The sequence below is a fragment of the Nyctibius grandis genome, chromosome Z (genome assembly GCF_013368605.1).
Source record: "Nyctibius grandis isolate bNycGra1 chromosome Z, bNycGra1.pri, whole genome shotgun sequence".
Taxonomy (NCBI): Eukaryota; Metazoa; Chordata; class Aves; order Nyctibiiformes; family Nyctibiidae; genus Nyctibius; species Nyctibius grandis.
The window spans coordinates 47,646,078-47,666,046 of record NC_090695.1 but is presented as its reverse complement, the minus strand read 5'-3'; the positions used below and the strand labels follow the sequence as shown (position 1 = coordinate 47,666,046).

The window sequence follows — 19,969 nt, the reverse complement described above, 5'->3', positions numbered from 1 at the left end:
ACAAACATATCAGTACAACCAACAGACTGGTGAACTTCATTCACCAGCCTTTCCTCCACCTACTACAGAAGAAAACACACGCTTGGGGTTTCAATAGATGCAGAGGGAGAACTGATACACTTCACAACAGCCAGCAGGAGGAAGGGGTTTGGTTTTGGTTTGCATTTATTTGCAAGGTTCATCTCTGCAGTCACAGTTTTTTCTACCGCTTTTGTTTTTGCCTTGAAGAACAGTTGACAACTGCTGACATAGGTATCTATTTCACATGCAAAAAAATCGCACTTAATTTAAGCAACAAGGTTTAGACTCTGTATCAGTAACTTCAGGATAAAAACAACTCCGACATTCTAACAAGAACAGCCAAGGAAATTCAATCCCATGCTGTGCTATTCCCCATAATGTCTTTTCCAAAGGTAATCTTCTTCTCCTTCTTGGTCAAGGATTTCCTGTCCCTTTCCAAAATAGTTTCCAGGCTCCATGCAGCCCACAGAGAGAGTAACAGAATTGTAAGCAAAAGAGATTTTACTGTCACTCACACATCTGCAGTCCCTCACTATATATATATTTCTTTTTTTTAATTCACAAGTTTAAAAAGGGATTTTTATTACAATCAAAAAACTTATTGGAAAAATCCTTTTGGTCACTTCACCCATCTTTCTGCTAGTACATGAGTGTATTCTATCTTATAGTCTCTGGAAATTTTTTCTGTTTTCTGTAGAGCATTCATCTGTCTGGGGGGAGAACAGTCACCTTCTTCTACACTATTTTATACACCACCTTCAGAAAGTGGAGAGTAGACAGTCGATTCCCTGTACTAGATTCAAGACTAGGAGGAAGCCCAGCCAAGCACTCTCCTTCTCCCAAGTGTATTACTTCAGCACCTGGACTGTGTGCTCTCCACAGTGCCCAGGAGTGTTATCTGCTTGGTGTCTCATGGCAGCAAAGTCTGACCTTAAATCAGAATGCTTATAATCAATTAGTGTTTGGGCAAAAATCCAGGACTTCTATGAGAAACAATCAGCAAAAATGAAATGGTAATTTTTACACAGTTTAAGTCAATTAAACTTGAAAGGGATTTTGTGGGACAAACTAAAAAGACACTTTTCTAGCCCAAAGGCTTTCTTCTCAGCATATTCCAAGCACTTTTACACTCAGTAAAGATGTCAATACTCTTTAAATAAAAAAAAACACACCACAAACCTGCAAAGAGTATTTTCATGGAAGTGTAAGAATTAGGTGCAAATTATAAGGAGACTGTGATGCCACGTAACTAGATTTTTTTTTAACTTTATTACCACAAATCCAAAGATTAATTTAATTTTCTCAAGCTCTGAGGTAATATGAAGATATTAACATATGTTGCACATGTACAATGGCAGAATTAATTTCGCACCTGTTCCAGACCTGTTGGTAGATCAGCACATTACTGGATATTGATTCCACTTACAACAATAACCTGCCATCTTCCTAACATTCACACTCTCCCTACCTCTGCAACTTTTTGTGAAAGAATTAAACACATGCCAATTCAACGTAACTCTGAAAATGGGAAGCGCTTATTTTATAGAGGGACACAGTTCTTTTTGCAGTTTTATAAGCTGACTCTTGTTTAGTCCAAAATTTTTTTTTTAACTAAAGAAGAAAATAAGAAAACTAATGCAGAAAGCACATTACAGAAGTGCTTCAGAAAACAGTGGGAAAAACCGAATGCTGATTTTTTTTCCGATGTCTGAAGCCACATCACTATAAAAAGCCAGTAGTCTCACAAGTTTGTGAGTGTTGGGCATTTTATAAACTGTCACATTAACGAAAACATTGAAGTTACTTCAACAAATTCAAAGCTGGGTTATGTTGGATTGGAATGTTTTGAAAACAAACTATTTCATTGCAAAGAAGGGAGGAAAGGGTTTAGAACAAGCATCCACAGCCTAACATCTCACGGTGGTGCACTGCACCTCTCATGCTCAGCACTGACAAGTACGTTTCATCTGCCTATCCATAAAGAACACATATATTAGATGTCTTTTGGGGGGTTGTTTTTTGTTGTTATATCCTTCCTCTGCCTTACTATTTCCACACATCTTTGAAAGATCTGCTGTTCGTCTGAGGCTCACCCTTGGATTGCATTCCCTCAGTTAAAGCTGTGTCAAGGTCTTCCCTTCAAAAAGCAGTAAACACAACAAGTGTACTCTGCCCTAGACAGGCATCACAGGCCTCAATCTTAAAGTCAAGGATGGTTCCAAGTTGTTTGTGGCTCCCTCAAGGCCACAGGAGTGTACACAATTGCAGTCTGAAATGGTGATGTGAATTTTAAAGCAACTCCACTAAAAAAAATAAATTCAAATTATGCTACACTTGAATTTTCAAAAGCTTTTCAGAATGACTTTTCAGATATCAGGTTGAGAACAAAGCAGTGCGTCATGTGGCATAACGTTTCTCACAGTGCAGTGCTTCCCTGCATGTTAATCATCCTCAGCCTTACCCAAAGAAATCTCTATAGGTTCACAACTGAACTTCAGTCAGCTCTCCATGAACAACACTTCCTTGCTCCTCTGTTGCTCTTAATTGCCCTTACTGCCTCCATCTCCCCATATTTGTTTCATGCATTTCTTCTCTGTGTTACACCGTTCTCAAACATCACTGTGCCAGCTTACCTGAGTCTGCCTGGCTACAGTACCATTAGGAAATCAATGCAGTCCAACAGTGAAGCTCCTTGCTGCTGCAGCAAAGTAGTTCTCCAGAAAAGGTTTAGCGTTAAGCATTTCCTACCGTATAATGTCTCAAATACATCTGCACTTGTAAAGAAATCAAATAATACCAATTTCAATACTAAAAAACAGCTATTCTTGCTCTCATCCATATTATCTACAAACCATTTTGGTCCTCATCAGGAAGACTTTAATTTTCACTCAACATGATACAAATTTAGAAAGAGGAAACTAAAATGCTCACTCAAGAACTTGTTAAATGTTAGCCTCCAAAAGTACAGATAGGAATACACTGCCATCCAGGAACTCTGAAACTGTTTAAACACTGCCTAAACAGCTTTCTTGCATCATTCCATGCTATCCCTTAAGAAGCAGAAGATGCCCTACAGCACAAGAATGGCTTTAACGCCTGAAGAACAAAGGAAACCCATCTAATAAAGAATTATAACATTATGTTATAGTGATATGTTATTTAATCAACTATTGCCCAAAAAGAAAGGAAACAGAAGCACCAATGAAAAAGAAAAGATACTAGTTATATGATGGCAGCACTTGAAAGCGTGTATTAGAACTTCTTAGACATGGCACCAATCCCAGGATTTCTGTGCGACTTTGATGGCAACTCTGCTGTTTGAGGAATTTCAAAGATATTTTGGAATCTATCATTCCTTTGATAGGAGCACAATGTGCTTGTTCCTATGAAGATGGAAAGGAAGAAGGAATGGGAATGTGAAGAGACAAAGTGATCTAGAAATTACAACAAAGAAAAACAGCTCAGGAATCCTGTTTCTCTGCTGTCACAATGACTTTCCTGAATCTGCAGATACTTTTCTTCCTGACCCTAAATTGCATCTTCAAATGAACCTTCTTCTCCCGAGTACTCTTAGTATCTTCTAAAAAAAACCACACTTCCTTTCCAGTAATGACTTCAGGTATTTGCAGCCACTATTTGTAATGTTTATGCACTTGTTCTTGAACAAAGATATGTATTTATTTCCAAGTGCGTACGGTTAGATTTTGATTCCCTTATTTAGGATTCAGAATAGGAGAAGAGGAAAAAGAACATTAATTTGAACTCCTCCGTGCAGTTAATGAATCCTATACTCAGTTACAGCCTGCAAAACCCTTCGGGACTACTAGGTATGACAGCACTCCTAAGCCATGCATGGGCAGCTCCCTAAGGTACGGTGTCAGTGCTTCTCCAGAAAGCTTAAACTTGTGACTCTCCTATGCCAACACACTGGATAATACATTTCTCCATCTCATGAAGCAGAAAAGCGCACCCTTTAGTGCTGAAATACCTAATGAAAGAAATATACGCTGACCAGAGCTGCCTACAAATCTGGCCCGCGGTAACTTGTTTTACTGTCAAATTCCCAATCTCATAACATGACTTATTCCCAAGGATAAGCATCTCCCAGTTCTTTGTTTTTGTTCATGTTGGAACAGAGGACAGAGAAATAATCTAGCATTTTCAGCCTTCTTTAAAACTCTGCTGCCTGCCTCTATGCACCAGAAGTAATCCAAAAAGCCTCGAATCAGGCAATAATGAAAAACTCCGTGCCTAATCCTGTTGTTGTTGAGGAAGGAAAGCATTTAGAAACATGACTTATAAAGCAATTCTCATACTATTTTGATTACATGCACAGCAGAAACTGTCACCCCCTTACAACTGAGATCCCCTTACATTGTCATTCCCTTGCATTGAAACAGCTACAAACTCACCCAGAAAGAATCACAGTGCAATTTTCTCTTCCGTTTGACCCACTGGTGTGGTTCCATCTCATGGGCTGGCTGGACATCTTAGTTACTCTGACTACGTATATGCAAGTTCAAAAATGTTGCTCAAGGGGTCAGAAAAAGAAGCAGTTTTTCCTTACATATAAATTTCAAGCTAGACAAGCATTCTCATTAGCTTTGGCTCTATTTTTGCTTTTGTATTGCCCTTTCATTACTACAAGGCTTCAAAATGTATTCTTAGTAACAAGATCTGTCTTGATACAGAAAAAAAGTATTTTTCTTTCCCCCTTGAAACCTCTTTCTATTACCGCCTTGCCGGTGAGTGTGCATTCCTAGAAATATGTATTTGTTATTTCATTAGTAGTGATTTTATACAACCATACCGAGCACAATTTGCTCAGGGGCTGCAGGCCATGCTGTGGGTTGTGGTTTTCCTGTGAAAGAGGTCATATTTCATGTATTTTAACCAGCGAAAAAGGTCACTTGTCATAGCAGCTTTTAAAGTTTGCTAAATGTTCACACAAAGCCAAGTGGCACAAATTTAGATGCCATACAGTTCCAGATACCAGACTCCCATCATTTGTAAACAACAGGAAACAAGATGAGTTAAAATTGCCACCCTTGCATAATTGAGGCAATGACCTATGTTCTTCCACCTGAAGTATGACTGGAAAGGGTGTCACAGCATTGTTAGACACCTGCTCAATGTCAAATATACAGCACTGATACCGTTTGACAGCATGTACTGTGTATTTATTGCCTCAAGCAGGACAGATGTTAGCAACGCAGGAGATGCTCACTTTGTACTCTTTCAAGAATATACATACTACTTCTCCAGGAAGCCAAGTCTGGCAATTTCATTAGTTTGCACATTGACAAAAGAATTAGCAAAAGTAACAGGAAAGTAAGCCCAGCGATTCTGCAAAGCAGACAGATAATACAGAACAATCCAATTGCTTTTAAATTCCAAAACATGCTATTAACCCACAAAACAGCTTGGTTGGAAACTCATAATCACCAAGAGGATTACTTTTCCTTGGTAGTACCATTTTGTACCGAAACTTACAGAACAATGCATTTAAAGAATTGACAAAGGAAAAGCAGAGCACGGGGGAGAATCACAAGGATGGTGAACACAAATGTAAACTGAATGCAAATCAAGAAGCATGGGCTCCTTCTGTACCACTCTGAGCAGACCTGTCGAGATGCTTGTCACATAAAATACCTAATGGTTTGTAATAGTCTAAGCAATACAGAACTGCTGGCAAGGTATTAACCAACAGGGTAACTGGATATGGTTCTCCTCACCACTATGTTTTCTAAAGGTACATGGAGACGGAAGCAAGGTGCAACCTGCAGGATATGTGAATTGGTCTGGCAGCTGCTCCTTGCCACCCTTTCACCCCTGAACAATCTCTTCTGATGTAAGTGTTGACATGGTTAGGAAGAAACGGTATGCACGGGTGTCATTCAACAAGATGTGCGACAGGTTGTGTACAGAGACAACAGAGAGGGGGGAAACATGACCAGGTGCAGGATGCACAGCCCTGAAGGGGTCCCCATAGCTGTGGGACTTGACCCTGGCAAGACGCAAATGCTCTGACCAGGATCAGCTTCTCTCCTTTGACTTGCACCGTAAAAATACTGTAATAGAATCTGTAACTTCCTAACCCAAATTAAACATTTTCACACGTGATGTCCTCACTTTTTAGTATTACAGAAGAGACACTGTGTTCAAATGCTTCAAACAGTTTGTTTTTGGTTTCTGTGGCTAGCACTACTCTTGAAAGGATTACAGAGAAAGCCTGAAAGGAAAATACTGCCAATCACTCATTTTTTCAAGCAGAATCTCACAATTGTTCAACTTCATACTGACAAGAGTACTCATAGCACCAGTTAAAGCCCCACTAAATTTACCAAAACCATCCCTCTGCCCTCAGACACCCAGCAGTGCTTCTTCTGAAAGAAAAGTAAACTGTCCCATTATATAAATTTGAGGGATATGACCAAGTCTTCTGAGTCCTGTGCAGATACTTTGAATGGAAACCTCTACTTTTACTCAACCAGTATCTCTCCCCCTTCAAGTGCAGAAGATGGAGTTATGACCACTGCGGTCCAGATGCCAAAGGGAAAGCAGACAGCTGTTTCCAGAGCAGCTCCCTGACTCGCCACCTCCCAGGACCAGGACCTCACTGTTACCTCTCTAACAGGTCAGTGTAGCTTCAGCGGCAGAAGACAGCTCACCTGAAGCTCCCCACTCCAGCAGTGCGGTGCTGACTCTCAAGTTGATGCTGATCTTCCTCCATGCAAACATAGTAGCTACTCAAATGCAGCTCTGCATGCCTGTTCCAAAGTACATCCTCTGGTAAGGGAGTTGAAAAGTTTGTTGGAGAGAATAAAACAAATTAGAATTTTTTTTTTTTAAATCTGAGATTCGACATGCGAGAAAGTTAAGGAACAATGAAAGCTAACTTTGCTAAATATTCCCAGATTTTAGAAGTTATTAAAATATTGTGAAGAGTTGGGATTGTTCAGCCTGGAGAAGAGAAGGCTCTGGGGAGACCTTCTAGCAGCCTTCCAGTGCCTGAAGGGGGCCTATAGGAAAGCGGGAGAGGGGCGTTTTACAAGGGCATGGAGTGATAGGGTGAGGGGTAATGGTTTTAAACTGAAAGAGGGTAGATTTAGAATAGATATTAGGAAGAAATTCTTTCCTGTGAGAGTGGTGAGACACTGGAACAGGTTGCCCAGAGAGGTTGTGGATGCCCCCTCCCCAGAAGTGTTCAAGGCCAGGTTGGATGAGGCTTTGAGCAACCTGGTCTAGTGGAAAGGTGTCCCTGCCCATGGCAGAGGAGGTTGGAACTAGATGATCTTTTAGGTCCCTTCCAACCCAAACCATTCTATGAGTCTATAATAATCTATGAGATTTTTAATCCATTTGGCCCAACTTTCTTTTTGCACAAAATCATACTTGTTAAATGTCATTTATTTTAAGCTCTTCTGTCTATTAAGAAAGACATCTTCCAGCGTCTAAGGGTAGACAAACAGATTTTAAAAGCATGTAATTATACTCAGGCTTGCAATGAAATGCTTACAAACATGCAATGGAGTTCTATAATTTTAAATATCAATTCCTGCCTGTACAAGGCAGATATACACAACTTTAGTGTCAGAACTGCCTTAGAAATGTCTATGTCTTAACTGTATTTGATGTTGAAGATGGCCTTATTTTGTCAGGACAGCATAACTATATATTCAAGGAAAAACAATTAATATTCAGCCTACATAGGCAAAAGAAAAAACTTTACAAATATAAGAAGTGGAATAACTAGGTTTACTGCAACTGAATATCAAGCAAGTGATTTGATACTGTAGGGAGACAAAACAAAACTAGAGACTGATTAAAATTACCCATTTGATGTGCAAAATGATGTAACATAGCAAAAGTTATTTAGGCAACATGACACTCAGCAAGAAAACAAAGACCCCAAATACTATGGTACTTTAAAAACTGTTCATTTATAGATTGTTCTTATCAAATCTGCCTACAAAAAAAACATGCTCTACAGCAATAATTAAGAAAAATTGATTGAAAATACTACATTTTACAAATCAGAAATTAGCTCTAGTGGACTTCTAGTCTATGAGGTTTTTTATGAAGATAACAAAGACTTATCACATGAGAAGAGCAAGATCAGAGTGTCTGACTTGGGCTAAAATATGTCAGCCTTGTGCTAGGCTTTTCAGAAAAGCAGCACAGAGAATCAACATAAATAAGACACTCACAGGCTGAGTGACTACTCCACGCCTCTTATACCTTCCTGTTCATCTCCCTTCCTCTTAGAAGATCTTTCAGATTTTAACAGCAACATAATATCACCGTTTCCAAGCTAATCCATCCACTTAACTTTCAAAGGTGAAAAACACACAACTCAGGACAAAATAATCAAGTACAGCTTAAAAAAAGAAGTTTAAGAAGTTTGTGCAGGTATGCGTTTTTGTGCACTAATAAAAAGCAGATGAAATATTGGGGAAAACAAGGAAATAAAACTCCTGCCAGTGTTTCTCAGCAGCTCAAGTTCAACAAGGTCAGAATCATTATTTGCTCTATGAAGAAAACTGAATAAAAAATTACACAAATTATTAAAGAACTGCTTAGGGTGACAGTAAGAATCGATTTCATTGGCATTTGTACGAGATTGTTTTTCTGTTTCTTCACAGAATTTTGTTTCTTCCCCTTACAACACAGAAATCCCATTTCTATCCATGTCCATTGCAGAGCCTGCTGAGCAGTGCTTCAGTAAACAGCTCTGTTTAACACAGGAATGGGAGGCAGAAAGTTTCCTCTATTTTCTGCCCATCCTGCCCCAGCTGCAGAACTAAAATACAGTGGTAAGAAAATAAATATTAACCAAGTACAGTAAGCCTGAAAAAAAACAGGAAATTATGCAGAGAAAAGGTAGAACACTGCAGTCAGTCTAAGCAGGTGTGGACATCATACTCTGTCTCTACTACAAGCCTGCTATTTAATCACCTTTTCTGTTTTTTTACAAATAGTCTATATAAGACTTAATGCTCTCTTTGAACACTCCATACTGTTCTTTCTGGATACTCCAGGCAAAGTCATTAACCTACTTCTTTTTGGAGTGTCTCCAAAAAAAAGCATTTCTATGGTGCACCTACAAAAGTTAGAGGCATTTACAGGCAAGTTCACAACTTTCATTAAAACATTCTGTATTCATTTAGATCTTTTAACTCCTCCTTTTTTATATTTTGCTTCTCTCTGTCTAAAGATCTCCTCATATTCAGGGAGTGCCTCCAGCACAGTATGCACTACCAGAAGACAATGCATTAAGAAGAGTGCACCTCTTCCATTGCCACTCAAGAAGTGAAGAGCAAAGCACAGACTGCTCCCAAGCTACCGCTACAGCGATGAGGAGCAGGGCAACTGCTTCTGAAGTGTCAGTATAAATGAAAATCAGGCAGTAATCATGACTGTAGAAGACAATCCTACCTCTTCCAACAAGCTCTGAAGGTATCCCTTACATGGGAACCAGCTACAGGAAAATAAAACACTGTTGGCTCTTAAACATGTGAAGTGGTTTGAAGCATAAGTCTACTGAGAAAAAACACATGGAAATTCCTTTTTTAAAATTCCATGTCTCTCATAACTTTTCTCATTTAGAACCCCTCCAAGGAAAAATAAAGGATTAATAGACAACAAAACTTTCCACAAGCAAGTCTCTCCCAGTTGCAACTGCTGAGCAGTAACAAGTTCACCATTTTACAGATGGAAGAACTGAGAAGCTGAAGATGGAAAACTGAGAAGCATTTCCAGTGGTACTCAGAAAACGTACAGACACTTGTTTATAGGTAGTTCTGCACAGCTTCCCCAACACCAAGGCTTTCATATATAAAAAGTTAATCTTCTCCTTTTATAAAGAACATATTCTACCTCTTCTCTGCTTGCTACTAATTGCCAAATAATGCAAGAGACAACCACTCTCACCAGAGTTAAATGCCATAAAATGCTACTCACTTGATACACTTGTATCTAAATGCCTTATGACCCTCTGAATTTTATACCTTTTAACATTCAGGAGAAATTTTGCATGTTTATGTATCTATACATAGAAGCGTTGTCTGTTTTTAAAGATCCACATAGGAAAATGCTGACTTCGAGATTACATGTTGTCTTCCTCTGCCCTCGCCAAAGGTAGCAGTCAACTTCATTGTAACAGAGGACACATGCAGAAGAGCTATGTTGGTACAACTGAGCCTTACTGTTAGAGAAAGTTCAACTTTCGTGTTCACTTCTCCCTAATCTCACCCATTTCTTACACTACCTTATCTTTCTACCTTAGAGTCAGGAAGAAACAGACATGGGAGACATGCCAATTTTAACACATTTGTGAAGGGACCACAGAGCTTATTCCCTCAGTAAAAGCAGGGGGATCAGTACTGCCAGGAAGTACTGCAAAAGCATAACAGAAGTACTGAAAAAACAGGGTTATTTTCCATTGCTACACACAAATGAAGACAACGGTTCATTTGCTAAAACACTTCACAGTTTCTGAGAATAGCAGGCAAGAAAGTGTATAGAGATTCCTGAGAATTTGCAATGAATCCTAGGAATGGTTTTTCTTCATGTGAAAAGACTGAAAGACCAAGTCTACAAAACCAATTTGAGGCAAATAGGAAACAAATTTTGTAAGAAAAAAGGTGGCATGCACAATCGCATTAAATGAGAAAACCTCATCAGATCGTTGTGTTTTTCAAATGCCCTCAAAGCCTTAAAGTTTAACTCTGCCTGACAATCACATGAGTCACCAAGTTTAAACTTAGAAGTTAAGTATTTCAGCTACTTTTCTGCTGCTTATTTGGACTGACAATGGTAAGGTTACACATTATGGGCAATTCAATTACTCCTGTACAAAACAAAAGTTTCAGTATAAACTATAGTTAGTACTGCCCATGGCTGCAACCAAGTGTACATGGTCAACTGGGACTGTTTTCCTCTTGAATTCCACGTCACAAGACACACAGATAAAGTTATGAGTGTTTTGGTGGGAAGAGAGCATGTGCAGAGGCTGTAGCCCATTACAGGGTTTGTAAATTCATGAGTTATAGATTGTATTCATAAGTTGTGTATATAGCGAGGTGAAACAGAATACTGTAAATAGATCCCTGTAAAGAGATCTTTACTGTAAGCTGGGTAATTAAATCATGCAAGATCACAAATGGAGCCAGCTAATTAACTGCACCCTGCAGTAAAATTGCCAGAGGTGGGTGCATACTCCTGGTGTCACACTATCTGGTAAACGGTTTCTAAGTAAAATATCAAACTACTCACAACTTACAGGACATGAGTTACTCTGCCATCCCATTCTACGCTGCTAAGAAAACAAAAGTCCCCTCAGCATCTTGAAAATTCTGGGCTGCAGCTTCATTTTTTTTTCTCTAATTAAATGGATTTAATCAGAGATAATATATATGACAGATCAAAACCAGTCTAATGCAAGAACTGCTGTGCATTGCAAGTCTGGAATTTCTGGCTCTCGTGATTAAGCAATGACATTTCTGACGGCTTTCTGTAGCAAGGTGACAGCCTGGGAGCAAATTATAAATTTCAGGCTCATTCTTCTGAGCTGTTCCACATACTCAAGATTACACAGTCATTCTTACTACAGATCCTAGAAATATGAGGACTTTTCTCAATATTCTGAAACCTCCTCTTAGGGAAGTTTCTGCTTTCTTATCAGCAGCGGTATTTATTAGATTTTAGTTCTCAGAACAAAATTGGTTTCATGATGTACCTGCCAAAAGCAGCAACCTTGCTTGTATACAGAAGTTCAGTAAGACCTTGAACCAGGACTGTGCTATCTGAGGCTATCCAGGCCTCCAACTACCTCCTCTATACAGGAATGAAAAAACCTTTTCTCTCAATCTCATCCTTAAATATTTTGCATTCATCCAAGGCCTGTCCTACTTACTTTTTGTAATTGCTAGAGACTTACAAATCTGCTTGATGAGAACACTAAGCTCCATTCAAGCTTGTTTGTGTTCTGAGAAGGAAAAGGGTGATGTCTTTATCAGAACAGAAGGTGGTTGAGAGGTAGCTGATGAATGGGAAAAGCAATTTACAACTGTTTAGTTTGCACCTCATCACACTTCCTCCAGCATCATGTCTTTTAATTGTCCTCTTTTTTCAAGGCCATACAGACATAAATTACTCCTCTATTTTGAAAAAAAAAAAAAAAAAAGGCATCTAAATGCCTCACCCTAAAAGCTGAGGACTGAGAAGGCAAAAGAAGGGGGCACATCATGGTATAGATGCCCAACTCTGCCACCTTCTACCTCTCTGGAGTGGGAACATATCACTGGCATCCACCAGCTCTCACTGTTACGCCACTCCACAAATATAACTTCTTTTCAGAAGGAAACAAAGGGCTAAACTGAGGGGAAAGGGGAAGCACCCCTATATTTCCTTAACTATCCATCCAAGTGCAGGTCCTGCCTGCATGCCATATAGGCTACACAGAATCTACAGCCTGAATTGAATGTTTGATCTAGCTCTGCTAGAAGAAAAGATTTGTTTCTCATCTGCTCTGCTTTGCTGTTAAAGATGGCGAAAGTATTCACAATGGCAAACTTAGAAAGCAGAACGGCATACTTATTGAAGTAAACAGAGCAAAACGTCTAAGGTCTAGATTTGTTCAAAGTCCATAAATGTATCTGTCCTGGTTTGGCCTAAACCAGGCCGATTTTCCTTTCAGTGATTTTTACTTTCAGCTAAGTCTCCTCTAAGTAACTGCACTTTCTGAAACTAACTGCATGTTTTTGCAGACAGTGTCTGCTTCCAGGACTGATAACGCTCGAAGTTTGTAGTTATCACTGAGGCACCGGTAGGGATGTTGTGCAGAAAGGCTCTTGCTGTACTTATTCTTGAGAGAAACCAAGGGAAGACTAGTCAAGTGCAGTAGTCATTCTCGGTATAAAGTGGGGGGATCACGAGGGTCTCGCTCTCTTTCTGCTATGGCCGGTGTCCAGGGAGGACTCCGTCTGTTTTCCTGCTGCCCCCGATCCCGATCCGTGCGTTCCTGAATCCAGCTCTCGACCATCGCTAGGCCCAGGCTGGGCCTTCCCGGAGCCTGCCCTGCAGTGCCGGTGGTGACGTGGCTGACTTCAGGGGAGCTCAATCTTGGTTTTGTATATATATTTGTATATATTTGATTATTTTTTATTATTATTATTATACTTTTTTTTTTCATTATTATAGTTTATTAAAACTGTTTTAATTTTCCAACCCGGAAGTCTCTCTCCCTTTTCCCTTTCCCTTTCCCTCTGGGGGGAGGGGGGGGATAACAGAGGGCATCTGCCGCAGGTTTAATCGCCAGCCCAGCTTTAAACCGTGACAGAATCAAAAGTCCATAAAAACTAGGAGAAAAAAAAAGAAAACCATGTCCTGTTATTTTAAGAAGTAAAGACATAATCCTTTAAGATTTCTAGACTTCTATTTACTCTGTAGAATCATGAATATGTATTCAAATGCAGTCAGACCCCATTTTGATTTTAAACAAACGGCTGCAGAAAAAAATCGTTTAAAATATTTCCATTGTTATATTCCCCTTTTAAAGCATCTAGAAGTTAGAGAAATTAATTAAAAGGAAATAAAATCTAATTAGTATAGTAAGATTTTAGTATTATCTGTCTTTCGTCAAAAGTATTACATTAGCAGGTTTAACAAACCAGCACATTTATCAGTTATTTTTTGTCTTGTGTTGGCATACAAAATCCTGTAACAAAATTCTTCAAATACATGTATAAAGAAGGAACAAAATAAACCAAGTATTGAATTCTCACAAGGAATCTACATATAGCATTCACACTGAAATAAAGAGCTCCACCAAGAAGTCTGTAATGGTTAAGAATAAAAATCATAGATGAAATAAAGAGAAGGAAAACCAAGGAAAGAGCAAAGCCTTCCATAGGACAAATTGTAATTAGATAACTGAATCTAATGAAATCTGTCAATGGATTTACAGGAAAAAAAAAAAAAGGATAACTATCGAGAGACAACACTGAGCACAACAGTTTATTTGGCCTAACAATTTTCAAGCACAAATGTTAACTACAGGTCACGTGTAAAAATACACAATAACAAATACCTTATGTAGTAACGCGCCTTACCGGATCTTCCTAGCAAAGAGGCATAGCAGAAGCTCTTTAAGAACACATTTTTACTTCCCACATTCCTCTGCAGAGATATTCTGCAGCAATGATGTGACATTTCTGAGGCCCTCAGACCTTTTCTACAGCCTTTACTAATATTTTTTTTTATATGACTCCTATGGCTATAGAAAATGATCGCAGCTGTTTAGAAAGGTCTGGACTAGACAGCCTAAGGAATTACTGCTATTAACAGTGGGAAAGAATGTGTGAGTGTGTGCCTAGTGGATAATTATTAAATAAATTACTCAAAGAAACAGATATTAAATAAACACAGCACTTGGGATCAGTCTTTGTTTGCATATCAAAATCATAATTAGCAGCACAGATTATGAGGATTGTTAATTTGTGCTCCCTCTACTGGTTTATTTACCGTATAGCCATAAAAATAATAATAGTCTGTAAAAAATCCCCAGATTGTTATGCTGCAACTCAACAGCCCAAATAATCTGAAACCAAATTATATTATTAAAGAAAACACTTATACACAGCCAATATCTTACACATCAGTTCTAAATGTTGCCTTAACTCGTTAAAATGTCAGAATGGAAGCAAAAGAATCTTGCAGTTCAAAAATATGTTTCCTATCATACCAGCTTGTTTTGTGTGCCTAGTTCATAGAAATTCCACTTCCCTCAGATTTAGAAAAGCAATCAAACATTTCAAATTCTGAATCATTGTAAGAAGCCACTGTTAATTGGATTTTTAATTGAAAGCTCCTTTTTTCCCCTCCTCATACGAAACACCATCAGCAACTGAGCTGCAAAGCAACCTAAGATCACAGGACAGCTTGGGCTGGAAAGCAGGGTTAGGCAGCCTGCCTGATCCACTCCACTGCTCACAGCAGGGTTAACTCCATGCTTCAGTCAGGACACTCAGGGACTTGTGCCATTGACTCCTGAATATTTCCAAGGCTGGCAACTCTGCAACCTCTCCAGGTAACTCATTCCCACACTTAATCAACCCCATGGTGAAAAACTTTTAATGGCATACGCAAAATATTTGTTAGATCCAAATCAAGCATAATTCAAAGTCTAAGTATAAGCAAACAGCAAATTTGCAACAAATCCAGGAAAAAAACAGTTTACTAAAAATCATGTGATCTGATCACAATTACTGCTAGTCACAAGCAGCATATTTCCCAGGCAATGCAAATATCACTAGCAGCCTGAATCACGTGAAAGAAAAAAAGACCACCTTACTTTTGATGGTATTAATACCTATGGGACTCTGCATTTCATCTGAAGCTGACAAAATACACTCTATAAAGTTTTATATAGCATATAGCTGATCCTCTTTTTATTTCACGAAGCACAAATAACATGCATATATCCGTATGTTTTCTGATTACCTCTCCTGGAGAGATCATTTAAATACTAATTTTAAATGTCAGCTTCTGACAAAGTTCTGACAAAGAACTGTTTAAATGATCTTTGAATGAAGTGAGTTGTAGTAAACATTAATGTACTAGTACAATTACTTTTAGTTAGCAAAAGTGGAAATAAAGGCCAATTTCATTTACCTTGCTCAGTAGAATTTTTTTTATTAGCAGACTTTAGTTTTGTACATGAGCAAGGTAAATATCTATTGTTATATACAGATTAGAAATATAAACACTTAACACTTCCCACAACGACTGATTTCAGAATTGATTCCAGTGTTATCCCAAAAAAAGCAAAGAGCCAGTGTGAAAAAGAGCACTACTGCCCCCTAATGAGCCAGCCCACAAAAGCTCCTCTGTAACAGCATTTCGTGTCTCTCCTGAAAAAATTCAAGTTATTATATCCACGAATTATTGAAAAAGAAAAAGAAAGAAAAAGTTTTGTGAGAAATGAAGACAATCATTAAGAACATATACATTAAGTTCATACCAAATTTCTGTGCAAAAGGCATACACATAAGTTTGCAGAGGAAAAAAAGTATCTAGTATCTAGAATTTTCAAATAACTTAATACAAAGTGATCATGAAGATACAAAATACAGCACAAAAATTATGTTCCAACACTTCTGTCAGTATACAAGCAGATACTAGCCAATCTTAAGCCTATTCTACACTGGGATGTAATCATTCAGCAAAAAACCCTGTAGTTATCTTCACACCAACACCAATTTTTAAATTTCAGTGTCTGCAGTGTGAGAGCATTAGTATGTTTTTCTTGTTACACTGTTCTACCTAAATGCCAGTTACAAGTCTATTCTAGGCTTGTAGTTATTGCAAAATAATTCTGATTTTGGTATCTAATTATACCCACAAAAAGAAATAGAGGGGAACAATCAAAAAAATCCATTTGCTGCATTCTGTTTGTAAAGGAAACAGACGAACTTTGTGTCATGTGAAAGTGCCATTTCTTCATCATTTTTTTTAAAAAATTGTTTTGCCACAGAATTGAATCTGTACACAGTGCTGTCCAATGCAGCTTGGACATAAAATATTGTCTGGTTCCTGTATTTGCATTTCAAAAATACAGACTGCAGAGAACTGCTGAAAAAAATACAACTGCTGGAAGTCCTGGTGAGAAGCACAAACATAAGCTGTATATTCTCTTTTATTCTAACATAAATCAGAAATTCCACTCACATTAGTAAAACTACTGGGATTTAAATGCAATGCTAAAACAGAACTGAGGTCTGATTTTTCCCCTCAAATCTTTTATACTGACTTTTTTCACAGATAAATATTCTGACAGACACCATAGAAGAAAAGACTCCAATTTCCATTAGCAAGATAAGGTTAAAAGCAATTCATGTGTTTAATTTAAAACATGCTAGCTAACAAAAGAGACATTTATGAATAAAAAAATATGTTAATTAGTGGGTTTTGGCACAGAAACACCACCAGTCACTAAAATCCTTGAACTTAAGACTTTACTGTAAAACCTCCAAATATTGGCTTTCTGTAGCCAATGTCTTTCTGTATGCTTTCTGTAGCATACTATGTCATCATTCATATAAATACATCATTAGCACAGAAAGGTTGCAAATGATGAGTAGTATCTTACATAACTACACACATGGTAGAAGGCTGCAAGCCACTAGGCATTAGAAGTGTAATAAGTACCAATCACATGCTACGTGACTGTTGGGGCATGACAAAAATAAATTATCTATAGGGATATTTGAGAGACCTAAAATAACCATATCCCATGATATTTCTCTATTACGTTACAGCCCAAAGAGCTGATAACACAGCTCTCAGTCTACCTAATATGTATGCTATTACATCAGTACTTCACAATTCCAAGTGCTTACCATAAGTTTATGAAATATAAAAATGAAAATACTGGTGAGATCAGCAACAATCAAGAGTTCCAACTGATGCCTCAGAACTTTGAACATAAGGCCATCACCACAACTCATTCCAACTCTGCCACACATGTATTTCTTACCTTTGAATCTTCATTGCTCACTCCCAGCTCTAGCACAGCTCGAGGAGACTTCAGCTTCGCTTGCATGGACTCTGCCATTTGAAGATTAAGCTGCCATCCAATTGTTTCAAGCTATAAAACACAAATTTAGATTATAATCAAATAGTACAAAAGCACTCAGGTCAACTTTCAACATTGTGAATGGTCAGTACCAATGAACATATCAGGCTCTACAAATGTTAAGCAGTTTTATACAACGCACATTCTGCAAGTTCTCCTGGACTCTAAGACAGATTTGTTTCTCTCTCTTGCCAAATTTATCAGTTCAAACTGCCTGTGACCGTCTTAAATAAAGTGATTTCATATGCCTCATATCTGCTGGAACCAATCCATAAAACATAACTAAGGATCCAAAATAAGATAGTTTCCCCCTCCTTGTGGAAGTTTATCAGCAAAGTTGCAGATTCGATTTTATTTCATATATATTTTTCTTTTAGGAAAAAAATTTACCAATAAATGGTAAACCAGCTAAAAATGGTAATTTCTTAATCAACAAATCTACTCATGTGCGTTCTACTACATACAGATGTTAATGACAAAAATAATTCTATGCTGTTTTTTAAATTGTTACTACTGAAAAGCTAAAAAACAGTTAAGCATGTCAGCAACAGAATTTAAACAGAAAGTTACATAAAAATACACTTCAAATTGCATTTTAACCATTAATCTAAAGTAATATTCAAACATTATCAAGCTACACCTCATGCATAAATGAGGTACGAAAGAACAGAACTACAAGTCTTTCATAAAATAACCTACCTGGCCTTCTTGAATAAAGAAAAGTAGAAATACAAAGTCTTACCATCTGGCAAGTTAACTTGCATACAAGTTCTTTTTAATCTAGTGCCTCCCTTCTGCTAGTAAACACTATCGCTGACTTGGTAAAGGCGAAAGCCTGCCACATCTCAGTTAATGTGGCAGTCCAACCAGCCCAACAATTCAGCTAAAAATCATCAACAGCACAAAACCATCCCAGAGGCTCTGTACTGTGAACAGCAGGGAAGCCAATACATGCCCTGCCTCCTACAGTGACAGTACTCTGTAGATGAAAGATAGGAGAGAAAGTGAGTGGCAGAAACATCTTCCATGGGCACAGCTCAAAGACCGAACTTCCAAAATTTATTGCAGCTATAGCATTTACACATTATACACATTAATGTATGTTACACTGCATTGATATTATACCAATTATGTAACAAACATTGAAAGCCATATGACTAAGCACACCAAAAGGAAAACTATGTATTATGACCTATTAACCATCACTGTCAGTTTAAGACGGTTACGAAGTTTAGCCAAGGCCAAAAAAAGCTAAGGGAAAGACACAGTCTCAGACTGACTTTGTGTACAGATATAGGAATGAGACAGTAGGAGGAACTTCAGCAGGTCAGCCTGCAATCTGTCAGCTGCTCTGCAATAAATGCCCCTATTCAGGCTTCATTGTGTAGTAAAAATAAGGAAGTTTACACACAAATCAAATTGATGAAAGCATGCATACAACACAAATGGACGCAGCTAAAATGCTGTAAATCTGGTCTAGCTCATTTTGTGGTAGGTGTAGCTTTAGTAACAGTATGCCCACAGCCTAGGAAGTAAAGACGCTTTAAAAGACAAGTTTTATAAATTCTAAAGGCAGATTAATTTTTAATCATAATTCTCTGTTTTGATTTCCTCTAACCTGATTACATCTTGGTTGATGAAAATAATACGGCACTGCTCATCCCACTCAGAAGTACAGCACAATCCCAACTGGATTCTGTGGAGGTGCTCAAGTCAATCATACTAATGGACAGCTGGTTAAGCCCCTGTGCTGGCCAGTATCTGGAATCTTCCAGCAAATTACACCAGAATGACACAGACAGAAAACATTTTTCTCTCCACAAACTTCAATAAAATCAAGTAAAGAAATTACATCTGGTTCTTTCAGGAGCATAAAAATCTTAGCATCTTGCCTTACACTAGGTTTTAGAGCAAGAAAGAAGTTCAGTTCAGTTAAAGAACCTTATCAAATTTATAATGGTCAACAGAGAAGGACTCAAATGCTGACTTAAGGGCTAGTGGTGGCAGCAGCCTGAAGCAGGCAACAGGGAACAGTACCACCTATTTTCACAAAACACCTAACCACTAAGATCAAAGAAACAGTAAGCAAGCCCTGGAATGCGATAGCTCTTCATACTGCAGTCACTAAGGTTCAAGCCCTGCATTCTTCAATTTAGAAAGGAATTTCTATCAATTACTTAAACAGTTTATTATAGTAGTATGGAAACCAAGCTTTAGACAGGCTAGCAGCTTATCCAGGATTATAAAACAATGCCACTAGAGACAAGAACAATATCCAAGGAAACCTGACTTTTAAGACTTTTCTAAAGC

General features: G+C 38.1%; 1 protein-coding gene across 4 annotated transcripts in view; it reads right to left on the bottom strand.

The window, feature by feature from the left end:
* The window catches only part of COMMD10 (COMM domain containing 10), a 146,787-nt gene that overhangs the window by 101,138 nt on the left and 25,680 nt on the right, over positions 1–19,969 (bottom strand). For 3 of the 4 annotated variants that reach the window (XM_068423898.1, XM_068423897.1, XM_068423900.1), the window contains one exon: positions 17,561–17,671. In XM_068423898.1, coding sequence (XP_068279999.1) covers positions 17,561–17,671 — 111 coding nt within the window. Of the gene's footprint in view, positions 1–6,735; positions 6,811–17,560; positions 17,672–19,969 lie in introns of those variants that run through there. The other variant, XM_068423899.1, reaches the window with a different exon arrangement.